This window comes from Thunnus albacares, chromosome 7 (genome assembly GCF_914725855.1).
Source record: "Thunnus albacares chromosome 7, fThuAlb1.1, whole genome shotgun sequence".
Lineage (NCBI taxonomy): Eukaryota > Metazoa > Chordata > Actinopteri > Scombriformes > Scombridae > Thunnus > Thunnus albacares.
Genome location: NC_058112.1, coordinates 5,147,928 through 5,160,390, shown reverse-complemented (window position 1 = coordinate 5,160,390; position 12,463 = coordinate 5,147,928). Strand labels below are relative to the sequence as shown.

At 40.2% G+C, this 12,463-nt stretch overlaps 1 protein-coding gene and 1 long non-coding RNA gene across 4 annotated transcripts; one reads left to right on the top strand and one right to left on the bottom strand.

Moving 5' to 3' along the window:
- Positions 1-803: 803 nt before the first annotated feature.
- LOC122986312 lies at positions 804-2,239 on the bottom strand. The gene is made up of 4 exons (XR_006404285.1): positions 2,079-2,239; positions 1,834-1,986; positions 1,264-1,739; positions 804-1,127 (listed from the first exon to the last, which is right to left on the bottom strand). It is a non-coding gene; the product is annotated as an uncharacterized LOC122986312 (long non-coding RNA).
- Positions 2,240-5,620: 3,381 nt separating this feature from the next.
- nutf2 (nuclear transport factor 2) lies at positions 5,621-11,678 on the top strand. Of its 3 annotated transcripts, XM_044357175.1 has the most exons (6): positions 5,621-5,728; positions 7,128-7,249; positions 7,758-7,829; positions 8,571-8,669; positions 9,538-9,587; positions 10,695-10,847. In XM_044357175.1, the coding sequence occupies exons 2-6, from the start codon at positions 7,151-7,153 to the stop codon at positions 10,738-10,740; spliced, it is 366 nt and encodes a 121-aa protein (XP_044213110.1). In that variant the 5' UTR covers positions 5,621-5,728; positions 7,128-7,150; the 3' UTR covers positions 10,741-10,847. The 3 variants fall into 3 exon arrangements, with proteins under 3 accessions (XP_044213110.1, XP_044213108.1, XP_044213109.1); XM_044357173.1 differs by lacking the exon at positions 9,538-9,587 and having other exon boundaries at positions 5,622-5,728; positions 10,695-11,678; XM_044357174.1 differs by lacking the exons at positions 5,621-5,728; positions 9,538-9,587 and adding an exon at positions 6,013-6,078 and having other exon boundaries at positions 10,695-11,678.
- Positions 11,679-12,463: the final 785 nt, after the last annotated feature.

The window sequence follows — 12,463 nt, the reverse complement described above, 5'->3', positions numbered from 1 at the left end:
TAATATCATGAAGTCAGACATAACACAGAAAAATGTTATCATTTGAAAACTAACTAATATTGTATGAGTAAAGATTTTAATAAGACAGAGGGCTTTATTGTTCCCTGCCCCAAATATTTCACTTTGTATCACTGCTGTCATCATTAATATTGAGTGAGTGTTCCTGACATAGTGGCTGGTCTACCGGTTTAAATGCATACTGACAGTTTCTTTTTCTTAATTAATTACAGCAAGCTTTTATAACATTATTGATTCATTTTGATGCTTTGGCACATTGTTCTGAGGCTTTTATGCTAGAAAAGCACAATGAAACCAAGGAAGCAGGAGAGAAACCAAAAAAAGAGAATTAAAACATGAAGAAAGTATGTGGCAAAAAAGCAAAGTATGAAAAGCACCTTGTAGATACTGACAAAACAGCCAAGGAAGGTGAATAGTTCTCTTTATTGTAGAAGAGGGAGATGAGTCACAGGGGTTTGATAATCAGGTAGCCAACACTGAGCATACTGACAAAACCCTGCAGAGTGAAAGATGAACCAGGACATATTAATCAGTAGATCTTGTAGTAGGATGTAATGCTGCAGCACATGTACACCACACATAAACTTCCTTTGACCGAGTAATGAAAAAACAGCCTGCTGATGTTTGTCAGGTTTTAATTACAGACTTGTACCTGTAGAACTATGGAACAAAGAGTGAAGTTGCGGAATAATAATGAATACTAAACGTAAGGTAACATTTACGCAAGTAGAAAAGACTCATTAAATCATAAAACTGATTCAGTAATGTAAGGTTACACTGTAATACCTACCTAAGCTAACATTTGCCACCATAAGCTACTGGTCGTACCAGACCAAATATCAAAACCCCTGATTAAAGTGAATGAAGAAAGAGTGTGTTTTATTGTTTATTAATTCAACTTCTCATCCTTAAGAAGATTAATGTGTTACTTCTTCTATCACTTTCTGACAATGTCAACAAAAACTGAAAACGTATAAGCGCTGTAAATTGAGAATATTTTTAAAATCTGATGATGATGTGAAGTTCAGATGGCTCAGCTTCATTATTAGTGCAGCATTCATACTCTGCTGCTGCACCTGTGGGTTCCTCCTCACATTCTCAATTCCAGTCTGAGGGTGGAAATAAGAAAAGCAAGGTCTGTGACTTGAAGAAATAAAAGATGCTAGAAATAAGTGAAGAATTGCAGCTGTTGAAAACATATAATATAAAAAAGCTTTTGAAAGTAACAATATGACAAAATAATACCGTTGTTTGTTGTCAGGTGGCAGCACAGGGAGCAGAGTGGGCCTGACATCTCTAAAAGCTTAAGGAGTCTGTCTGCAGAAATTCCCAGTGGCTGCTGTTGGACATTATGTCACCAGGAAACACATCATCAAGCTCAACTATTCTGGAGATGCTTTAGACAAGTCAATGAAAGACAAAAATGTTGCAGATATAGGGTCTTAGATTTCATATGTCTGAGCCAGAGACTCTCTGAAATCACACTCAGCTGGCCATGCTATCCAAAGCCTTTGCATCTGTCTCCTCATTGTCAGCGTGGCGCATAAGCACAATACCAAGTCCTTCCCATAGGGTCTGCCAGGAGCTTAAGAAAGACATCCTTTTTGTCATCAAACCCATTGTCTCCTCTCTCAGGACACGAGCATTTCAGTGACCATTAGGAAAAGAGGACCATTCTGCAGTGAGGGATTTGTAAGAGCCATGTCCAGTAGTGGTAGGAGCTACAAAAAGACATAAAAAGCATACACAATGTTAAAAGTTCTATTAAGTATATGTGACATGACTGGAAAAGTATGTGTAACTTTCTGGTCTCACCTGCTGTGAAACAAGCATTGCTCGAATGTTTTTTTGGATCCTCCCTTTCTTCTATAATGTGCAGAATGCAGATGCTCAAAACCTTCACAGCAAAAGTCACTACAGCTGCACTTTCTGATGGATGTGTTGCTGCAGGCGCATTCACTGGACACACTGAGTCGAAGAAACAGACACAGGTTTTACCCTGTCAGACATCCGATTACATGCATCACTTGCACACAAACACATAAACACGAATAATTTACTCATGTGTGAATGATGTGAAGAGGCTGGTGTAAATGTCCAAGGTTGGATCAAGAACTGTTCAGCCTTTTTTTTTTTTGCTTTAGTCAAGCCCTCTGTGGAATTCACGTGTCCAACAGTCCTGGAGTAAGAACAGAAAAATGAAAAAACAGATACAACTTAGCTGTGATTCAGTCAAGAAAAATGAAACATTGTACTGAGTGTAATGAAGCAACTAAAATGTTAACCCCTGTTCCTGTATGAATGTCCAAAATATTAAGTAAGGGGATGGATGACTCAACATGAACAACAGCCTCCCACACGAGTGCCAGCACTACAGGATCTGTGTTGTTAATGCTGAGGAGGACAGCAGGGCAGAGTTGTGGACCAGTTCTGAGGTGAACACACATGCATCAGAAAATGCACCTTGCACCTGTGGAGCAACACATACATATTAACAGAGAACTACTTCAGAGCAGATTAATGCATGTTTATTACATATCTGACTAGTATATAAACTACACAGATTGAGCTGAATTTTTATTTTATAGGATACATTTTACAATTTTTTAGTTTTCTTCCTGACATTTTGCCTTTACATCATCATTTATTTGGAGTAACACAATCTCATGTTGGGTTATTATATTCCAAGTTATTGAAATTAAAGTCTTTCAATGATTGAAATTGCACATTGTGGAATAAATCATGTATGAAATGGGTTGTCGATTTGGTGTTGCACTTTCATAAAGTTGGGAGTCTCACAAGAGAAAGATTAAAAAATTAATGGTCACAATCAGTCCAGCAGAGGCAGATATATCCTGTCTTTTAGTCCCTGTATGGTTCAAGCTATAGAAATACTAGATCCTACACGCCCCATAATGCAACTTGGTAGCATCTTTCATCAGACCCTCCCTCTCCAGTAAATACTGACATCTTTCAAACTCCTGGCTCCCAAGTTTGTAATGCTGGTTAAAAATCTGTAATCTCTAAGCGCAAAATGAGATAACCCAGATTACATCATCAGGGTTATTTTCTCAGATTTAGGAGCTCTCCCTCCAGAGCCACATAGGAGATTATTCAACTATTTTCACAGGCTGAGTAGTACTCTCCCTGATGAGTAAGTTGAACTTAATGCATAAAATTGGTTGAGTGCTCCTTCAATGCTTACATGTGTTTACATGTTTACTGCACTTCCAGAACTTCTCAGATCTGACAGGATGTGTTAGACTTCCCACCAGGGCTGACTTGTCCTTCTGGGGCAGCAGGGACGGCAGTCTCTTTAAGCCCAGCAGAGAGTTGGCATATGCTTATATACAACTTCTTTTTCCTCCTCTGTCACATGTCACAGAGCAAAACAGTGCTTCAGTAATAGACTGAATGAATATATTAACCTTGTGCCTTCACATTGAGAGGTAAGCACACAGAAGATATAACCGTTAGTGACTTACAGTACATTGCTCATTGTGGCTGCAGTTCCTTTTAATAAAGCATCTTCAAGTGCCTCAGATTAAAGTGCAAATCCTGCTTGTCCTCACAGCCAACCATTGCTGCTCACTTTACTCGTCCCTGCAGAATGTGAGTGTCTCTGGTTTTTTGGTGGGCGAGAAGACAGCATCAAAAGCCTGTCAGGCAGCAGAGGCTGCATGTGTGTAGGTGTCACACTGGGCCAGCAGCCAATGGCCCATCAAGCTCTTCAGAAAGGGGTACAAGCTGTGATGCACTTTCAACACCAGCTGCTCAAAGGCCTGCTGGGTACCTTCATTCACATGGCAATCAGGAGCTTGACAGTAGGCACATTTGTTTGTTAGTGATGAAGCCAAAATTTTACTAGTGTAGACACAACTCAAGCACAGACAACTATACACACTCATCAAAGTGAAAGGTTTTTTTTAATGTGTACAGCACAGTTTCAGAGTTATTCCCTCACTTGAATTTACTGCATTTTCTGTAAAATGCAGACCAGCTCACTAATGACATCTTGCAGTAAATCTTCAACCAGTATGGCAGGACCCCTTTAATCTTCTTCTGCATTTTGTTCCTGATTCATGGATGACAGACTGTTCAAGTTGTTGTAGTCTACTTTCCAGCTTTTTATTTTGGTCAAGTTGCTAACAAACGGTGCATAAATATTGAATAGGCTGTTTTTGACAGTGTAAATCATGATATTCTACACTTCAAATTAGAAGACTTAGGAGTATTTAAGAGCTTCATCTGATGTGGATAAACACCTTTAAATTAGGGTTGAAAGTTAGCACTTTAACATAATATATTCATGTCCTTTCAAAGGCATTGTGCAGAGCCAACACAGTAAAAAATGTGTCACTTTCACAAGCCGCATACGGACCACACAATGCTTGCTATACTATAGTGCTCTAATACATAGTTATATGTTTATTGTAAGTGATGAATGTGATGCATTTGTAATGTTTTAATGTAAGTTGTGTGAGGGTTCTTGGCGGTCTTTATATAGGGTACAATAACTACAAATCTACAACTCATTTCTTGTGTATTTTTAACAAACAAATAAGGCTGGGAGACATGGTTGAAACTATCACAACATAATTACAAGGCTGAATTACCAACAGGTGCCATCGAGTTGCTCCAGCCTTTTTAAATAATCTTGTGGCCCTGTCCTGTTGAGACAGAATCAAGTCTACTAGATAATATTTCATTTGATATCATGCTCAGGTCTACATAGTGCATGGTCTTTAGTAGGCTAAATGTTATCAACTTAGAACCAAACTTATTTGGGGAACTCTGGCTGGAAAGGGGCCCACAGCTAATTTATGCCCTGGTCCCACCTAGCAGGTTAATCCAGCCCTGACTGATATTTTTCCAATATTTATACAGTATGGGCCTATAGAGCAATATTGCAAATGCAAAATTGCATCAGAATCAGAACCAGCTTTATTGGCCAAGTACGTTAAAAGTGGTCAAAACTCCAGCAAAACTTGTAGTGTATAGACCGCTTATAGACCACAAGCTGAAACGTGTTGGTCTAACAATAAAGTTGTTCTTTATACAACAAGTGTTGCTGGAGTTTTGACCTCTTTACACTTCTTTCCCTTCTCCATGCACCTTGGAAGTAGGTGAACTTGTGCCAGAAACCCCTAATCTTGGCCAAGTATGTTTACACATACCAGGAATTTGACTCCGGTTTTTAGTGGCTCTCAATGTACACACAACAATGTTCAGGAAGATACACATGGAGATACAGTCAAAACAACAGAAAATGTGTAAACATAAGCATATGACTAGTATGTATAAGCACGTATGTGAAAAAATATACATGTAAGTATAGGTATATACATATAGAAACAATGAACAACACAACACCGTTCAAACAGTTTCTGTAGACTGTGAACAAGGATACGAGAAGGATAAGGTAATGGAACTCAGTTAAATTAACTGCTGTCTTTAACTGTTATGTAAACTGTTGTGTTTGACTGTTATTCTTACGACAAAACACAGATGTAACACTCATTTTGTTAGTTTTTACAACCGAGTTATCATTCAAGCCCTTTAAACAAAATAAGTGTTGAAATTTTTCATAAATAAACAAACTACAATCCCCACAATCCATCGGGCCGGCAACGGCTTTGACTGCGTGCCGTCGCATCGGAGCAGACACTGCACTGTCCGATCGTGCAGCCGGCCTCGGCGTTGGTTAGAGGTAAGTTTTTATTACTTATTTTTATGAGCAGTGAATGGAAACATGTGTGAAAACAAAAAGCGGTAGTTTAGTCTGACATTTGAACAAGTATACGGTCGTATAAGTTGTTGAATTGGCTGCTCCTGTCCCGTTAAGGGCTAACGCTAACGTTGGGCACGCCTATGTAAGGGTCGCTGCTCCGGAGCTCCTGAGCTGTGTCGCGGGCCCGGAGGAGGCATCAACACTTGAAGGAGACGGGGTATTTTTAGCAACCGGTGGAAAGGCCAACGCCAACGAGCCAGCCAGTTAGCTAGCTCCTGGAAATATAATTTATCTGACGTCTAACATTCGCTGGCGGGGAGACGTGCTAGGTATATGAGCTGTCTTTGCCAGCACAGGCTGAGTCAACGTTAGCAAACAAGACAGCTCAAAGCTAGTAGCAGCTAGTTAGCTAGCTTTAACTAGCCATAAATGGACATTTGCATTTATTAAAGACACAAATTAGCCTTGTTTTGGTCTCCCTCTACTCTTAACTATGATGTCGCGGGCCTAGAACTATTTGAGTCCCGCCAGTGTTTATGGTATGTAGTGATGAGTTGAATGCTAATTTTCAGACCTCTCAGACTGTTCCAGCAACAACAGTGTATCGTTATGTGGAAGCACATGACTTGTGCTGTCAGTGTCACCCAAGCAGAGGGATCAATGTAGGTGCGGCGAGTTCAGCAAAACACGCCAGTGCCAGTTGGGTGAAAGCATTTTTTCCTATGCGGCGGTATACATAAACTTTTCGTGCACTGAAAGTCTGGCCATGTTTTTTTCATTGTTATTATTACAGATCAGAATCAAGTACTTTGTATAATGTTAACTAAACTATTGAATACAGGATGTTTGTGATACGGATAGTGTTCATATTGGCTTCTTTGGGACTTTTCTTTTGGAGGGTATACACTGGATTTTGATATTGCATACATCAATCAGACAATCATCAATATTTACACATGAGGATATTATACACTCAGTTGCCATGAAGGTTTAAAATGTTCAGCTTGTGTTGAAACTGCTTTAGATGGGTGTGTGTAATAGTTAGTGTACCTTCACTGATATAAATGAGACAGACAAAACATTTAAAACACCTCACAGTGTAACATAATAGAGAACAACTTCAACACAAAACTTCACCCTCCAAATGTGATGGTGGAGAGTGCTGTCTAACATGCCTATCCAAAATGTCCCACAGATGTTCAGTTGGGTTGAGAGCTTGATGATTTGAACCAAGTGGCCTCATTTCAATTAATAAGAAGGCTGCAGGGTTTTTTTTTTTTTTTTTTTTTTGCACTGTTCACCCGTACATTACTTTGCATTTCTGTCTCTCTTCCTCTCTTTCTGACCCGCTCCACTTCCATCTTTTCTGTCCTTGCAGTGTGTGTTGCAGGGTGATTCAGGATGGTGGACCAGCCTCTGTGGGAGCAGATAGGATCCAGCTTTGTGCAGCACTACTACCAGATGTTTGACTCTGACAGATCACAGCTCGGATCCATATATGTGAGTGTGGTAGAAGGAGGCTTTTGTTCAGTTAAGATTCCTCAGATGTGGGCTGCACTTTTGAATTCACTTTTTTTTTTAATCAGTACAAAAACAAGATCAATGTTCAAATCTATTTTTCCTCTATGAAAGTTTTTTTTTAAACAATTTACATTGTTTTCACAGAATAAACAAAGTAAATGAGGTATTTGATTAATAAAATAAAATAAACACAAGTAAACCACTTCTGCTTCTGCAAACGACAGGATAGCAAGCTAACCTTGAGAGCCTACGGCCAACAACTTGGTGGGTATTTCCACCATGTTACTTTGTCGTGCATCACCATACTATGTCAGACTTCGTTTGCACTACATGCATGCATTTGTTCTCTCGTGTCAGTCTCAAAAGCACTTAGATAGGGCTGAAGGGCAGCAATGTTCATATCACTTGAGTCTGATGCTTTTTTTGATAGACCTTTCATCAACTAATTTTTATAGCCCAATCTCTTTATCTGTTTGGCTCCACACAGATCGATGCATCATGCCTTACGTGGGAAGGACAGCAGTTCCAGGGAAAAAGAGCAATTGTTGAGAAACTCTCTGTGAGTTTATCTGGTAACTTATCACTCTAGACAGAGGTAACATGTAACAGGTGGTGGATGCTTTTAGCATGGAAAGCCCAAGTGTGAAACACGCTGAAAATGTCAGTGTTACACGCACACAAGAAACCAGGTCACTCTGAGAAATCTGGTCATGTTTTTTGGAACCATGGCATATAAATACGTGCATTTGTGATACACTCAACAGAACCCTGCTTCCTGTTTTTGTGTGTACGTGTGTGTGTGTGTTTGTTTCACAGCATTTGGAATGACAGTACAGTGAGAGAACAGACTTTTACTGTTAGTCAACTGTTAAGCTGTTAGAATTGGACTCATATAAGGTATTTTGTGTCAGTGTCATTTTTAGTGGGACTTTGTTATGATTTTTTTTTCCTCTCATCCCACTACACTGATGTCACAATGGAACTAAGCCTGTCTGAGTGTTTGTCATGCAAATGAGCACATATAAAGCCAGCTATAAGAATACATGGCCAAGAAATCAACTTCCTCTAAGAGAAATTTAGCCGGGGAAATGACCTATGTGGTTTTGTATATACATGACAATATCCTTATAACTCTCCCCCTTTAGTGAGGATTGTACTTCTTTTTCTCAGGTTTTAGTTAGAGGAGTTCAAGATAATAAAGGAATCATAGGTAAAGATTGTCATTTCTTTCTGTGTCAAAGATATCTACGTTAATCTTCCTCTTGTGTATTTTTTTTTTTCTCTTATATGTGTGTACCAGAGTCTCCCCTTCACAAAAATAGCGCATAGTATAACAGCGCAGGACCACCAGCCAACCCCAGACTGCTGCATCTTGAGTATGGTTGTAGGACAGCTAAAAGTAAGTAACACTGTTGTTGCAGAGCATGACAAAGTCAACCATTCTGCAGCCAGATCATCACACACATAATGATACATAAACAAGGTTATTAATGTACCTGTATTTCAAATAATTGCTGTTACCATATAATCAAATCATTTTATCAGGATCTAAGAAATATTCTTTCATGTAAAAGTAGAATTTGTGAGCAAGCAGTATTGCACACTGACATAAACTGTTCACTGCTGTCTTTGTATTATAAGGGGAAAAAATATTCCAGATATACCTACTGTCCATCTGTACAAGAGGGGGGTGGGGGGCAAAACTTGATAGAGACTCAGCAGCCAGACGTTTCTCCGTTCTCTGTTTAGGAGCAGCTGAGATTGTCACTAAAATGAGAATAGCTGGTCCACCTTAAAGGTCAGTCCACCTTAAGTGAGCCTGGTCAGGTTAGGCTAACCCATTGTTGCTAAATTCGGGGCTAACCCCCTTCACTTTCATCAGCAGGTGACAAGCAAGACACGGGTACTTGGCTTTAGTTGTGAGGGGTTGCAGCATTTATTCACTGACAAATAGCCTAAACTGTACACACACTGCACTGCTACGTTCACAGATATACTGTTAACTTCATACTCTGCTCCCATCACACACTTACTCTCTCTCTCTCTCGACTGCACACTCGCAACTTTCCGCCTTAATGGAAGACTAATACTCGCTATTTTGTCCTAAATTTCAGACGTTTGGGGTCATTGTCTGTCCATCTTTTGCGTGGATTACATTAATAAACTACTCTTGTTGGCTTTTTACTGGCAAATCTTATATTGCACTTACAGTAACGTGTGCGCATAAATTAGGTAAATAACATAAACAAACATTTTGTTTCTTTCAGGAGGGGCGGGGGGTCCCATTGGAGGGTCGGGCTGCCCCTCCAAGGCAATGGTAGGGGAAACGCTGCAAATATAGGAAAATGTTACATGCAGCAAACAGTAACATTACCTTTTATGTGACATTTGTCCCCATAGTCTTGGCAGTTGGGATTATCCTTTCCAATAACGGTTCTTCTCTTCTTCTTCACTCATCTATCAACTTAAGTAGAAATTATGTGCAGGAAAACTTTGGGAAACAGATGAACAGAATCTAGGGTACCTCAGTATCTCCAGCATGTGCTCAGGGTTGACTTGTACTTCTCTCCTGGTGTTTGTCCTCACCTGAGCCTCTTTTCCTGCAGTTCCTCTTCAGTGAACCCTGAACCACACCAAAATCTAAATTTATTTTTGTCTTGATTGGATTCCCAATTAACAACCATTTTTAGTTGAGGAAGAAATCTAAAATTTTGCAGTAGGTATCAGTGTTGCTCACAGAAGTGAATGTAAAGGCATCCTGTGGAGTTTTTGACCACTTGTAGTACTATGGAGTGTTTTTCCGAGTGGATCCCTTCTTTGTTTGTCTTGTGCACAGGGACACACACACACACATGCATGCTGCTGATGTGATGCATATTCCGACAAAAAAACGCAAATGATGTCCCAGAAAAATTCAGGGAAGCAGACCGTGTGCTAGAAAACAAAAAAGATGAAAGGATAAAGTGAGTTGAAGTTATGGACAGTGTGCGGGACTGTTGGGTTTTCTTTTCAAGTGAAGTTTTTGATCCTGCGCACCTGTCACTAAGACTTCATGTGTTCAAGAGCTCTTTTGAAATTACAACCCTGAGCTAGAAAACACAAAAAAAGGCAAATGTTTTGAAGAAGGAACTTGGCTCAACATGTGCAAGGGTCCACACTTTGCCTCTTGGTAAGTAACATTGAACGTAAGATAAAACTCCACAGGGCACCTTTAAGCTAAACAATTAGACATAGTCTTGATTGGAGCTGCGGGCTAGTTTGGAAGATAAACTCTCATTTACACAGATTCGTTCACAGAAGGAGCTGCACACCTGTTTTCACTGGCGAGTGGTACTTTGGACTTTGATGTGTCAAATTGATTAAATCAAGAGCACTGCTGACTTTGACCTGAACCTCTTCCTTTTTTGTGTGTGTGTGTTTGCAGGCAGATGACGACCCCATCATGGGTTTCCATCAGAGTTTCATCCTGAAGAACATTAACGATGCATGGGTGTGCACCAATGACATGTTCAGGCTGGCCATTCACAACTTTGGCTAATCCCCCTCCCCACTGTGGTGGGCAGGGGCGGCCATAGTCAAGGGCACCGTGTGATGAAGTATGGAGGGAGGAGTTGAGGATGGAGAGAAGAGAGAACACTCATCCCTCCCTCCTGCTATCTCATTTACGCCTGTTTTGACAAAGAAGCAAACACCGGATTCTAGATGTCAATCACTGAACCTCATCCAGGTGGGTTTTCAGACCACCCCAGCCAGTAGAAATGCGACATGTTTTTGCTGAGAGCCGGCCGACCAATCAGATGCCCCTGTCTGCCACTCCGCTGATCTGCATGATGCTGGGAGCCCCCATTACAGTATCTACACTCAAGCCACCAGAAAGACAAACAGCTGACCAACGCCATTAACGCATACTCTGCTCTCCAAACCTCTTAACTTAGTTCTAACCCATTCTACTCTACTGTTGACTCCACTGCAGTCATCTCAGTTCTGTTAGCACTGTTGTTGACTGGTTTGTAGATCCATGTTCAGGTTCAGAGTTGGCTTCTTCAGTTCCAACTTCATGTGTTGTAATTTGTTTTTAGACGCCACCTGTGTGTTGACTTTAGCTTGCCTTAGTGTGTTTAACTGAGTTTTATCTTAGTTTACAAAATTCTTAACTTTGTCATGATTTGTTCTCATGCCAGGTTTTGCTCTCGCAAACCAAAGACTCACAAAGGACATAAAGTTTGACCTTGCTGTGTGATTGGCTCTGATCCTGCATATTCTCTCTTTCTCTCTCTCGCTCTTTTCTCTCTCTCTCTCTCTCTCTCTCTCTCTCTCTCTCTCTCTCTCACTCTCACACACACACACGTCTGGCAGTTAACATGGACTACAGCCGCGATACACAATAAAACCTGGACTTTTTTCTTAATGGTGTGGCCTTGTCTCTCCGTATCATTGGCTAATTGTTTTCCCAGTCCTTTTGTCTTCACAGTGAGTCTTTGAGTTTTCTCTAAGTACATATTTTTGCTTTTTGAAAATTTGTAGGTTTGGATGACTTTACCTAAGAAAATCAGCTTGAAAACTGAAAATGTGTAGTTGTACAATAAATGCATGTGGGCCATAAACTTGCCAGGCTGTTACCCAGCTGACACTGACCTTATTAAGCTGGGTTTCAGTCACATGTGACTGATCCACAATTGAAGTTTCTTCGTCAGTGTTATTTTAAATTCAGTATTTCTGCTATTCATTACTTTCGTTACATTACAACAGGCTGCCAACTCAGTTTTTAATGCCACTATGATCCCTGGCCTTATGTCACCATATGTAAAAATGAGCCGTGTGGCATACAGATTTCAAGTTTGGGAAAAATGTACACTGAGTCAAGACGTATTGGGAGAGAAAAGTCAAACTGGTGCATCACTTGTCAGCAGTATCTAACAAAATATACCAGTGGTTTTTAAAAACAGCACAGTTTATCTTATATACCTGCGGCCACCCTATAGTAGTTGTATATTGCAGGTTTTCCTGTTGAGTTTTATACCAGTTTGCCACAAGGATACTGCAAGAGACTGCACGGAAACCAAACATCTTATTGTGAGGGACAAATGAATCATTAGTGTTAATAGGATTCAAATGTTAATACAGCAGGTATTTTTTTCATGGAAGCAATTTGCTTTCAAGCAAGCAAAAAGTTTCCTCAGAAGGCGCAGCAGC

Bases quoted from the DNA above. Each gene is read 5' to 3' on its own strand.
- nutf2 (XM_044357173.1), top strand. From the start codon at position 7,151: ATGGTGGACCAGCCTCTGTGGGAGCAGATAGGATCCAGCTTTGTGCAG. The intron at 7,250-7,757 runs GTGAGTGTGGTA...GGCTCCACACAG, and splicing joins CACAGCTCGGATCCATATAT to ATCGATGCATCATGCCTTAC. The intron at 8,670-10,694 runs GTAAGTAACACT...GTGTGTTTGCAG, and splicing joins TGGTTGTAGGACAGCTAAAA to GCAGATGACGACCCCATCAT.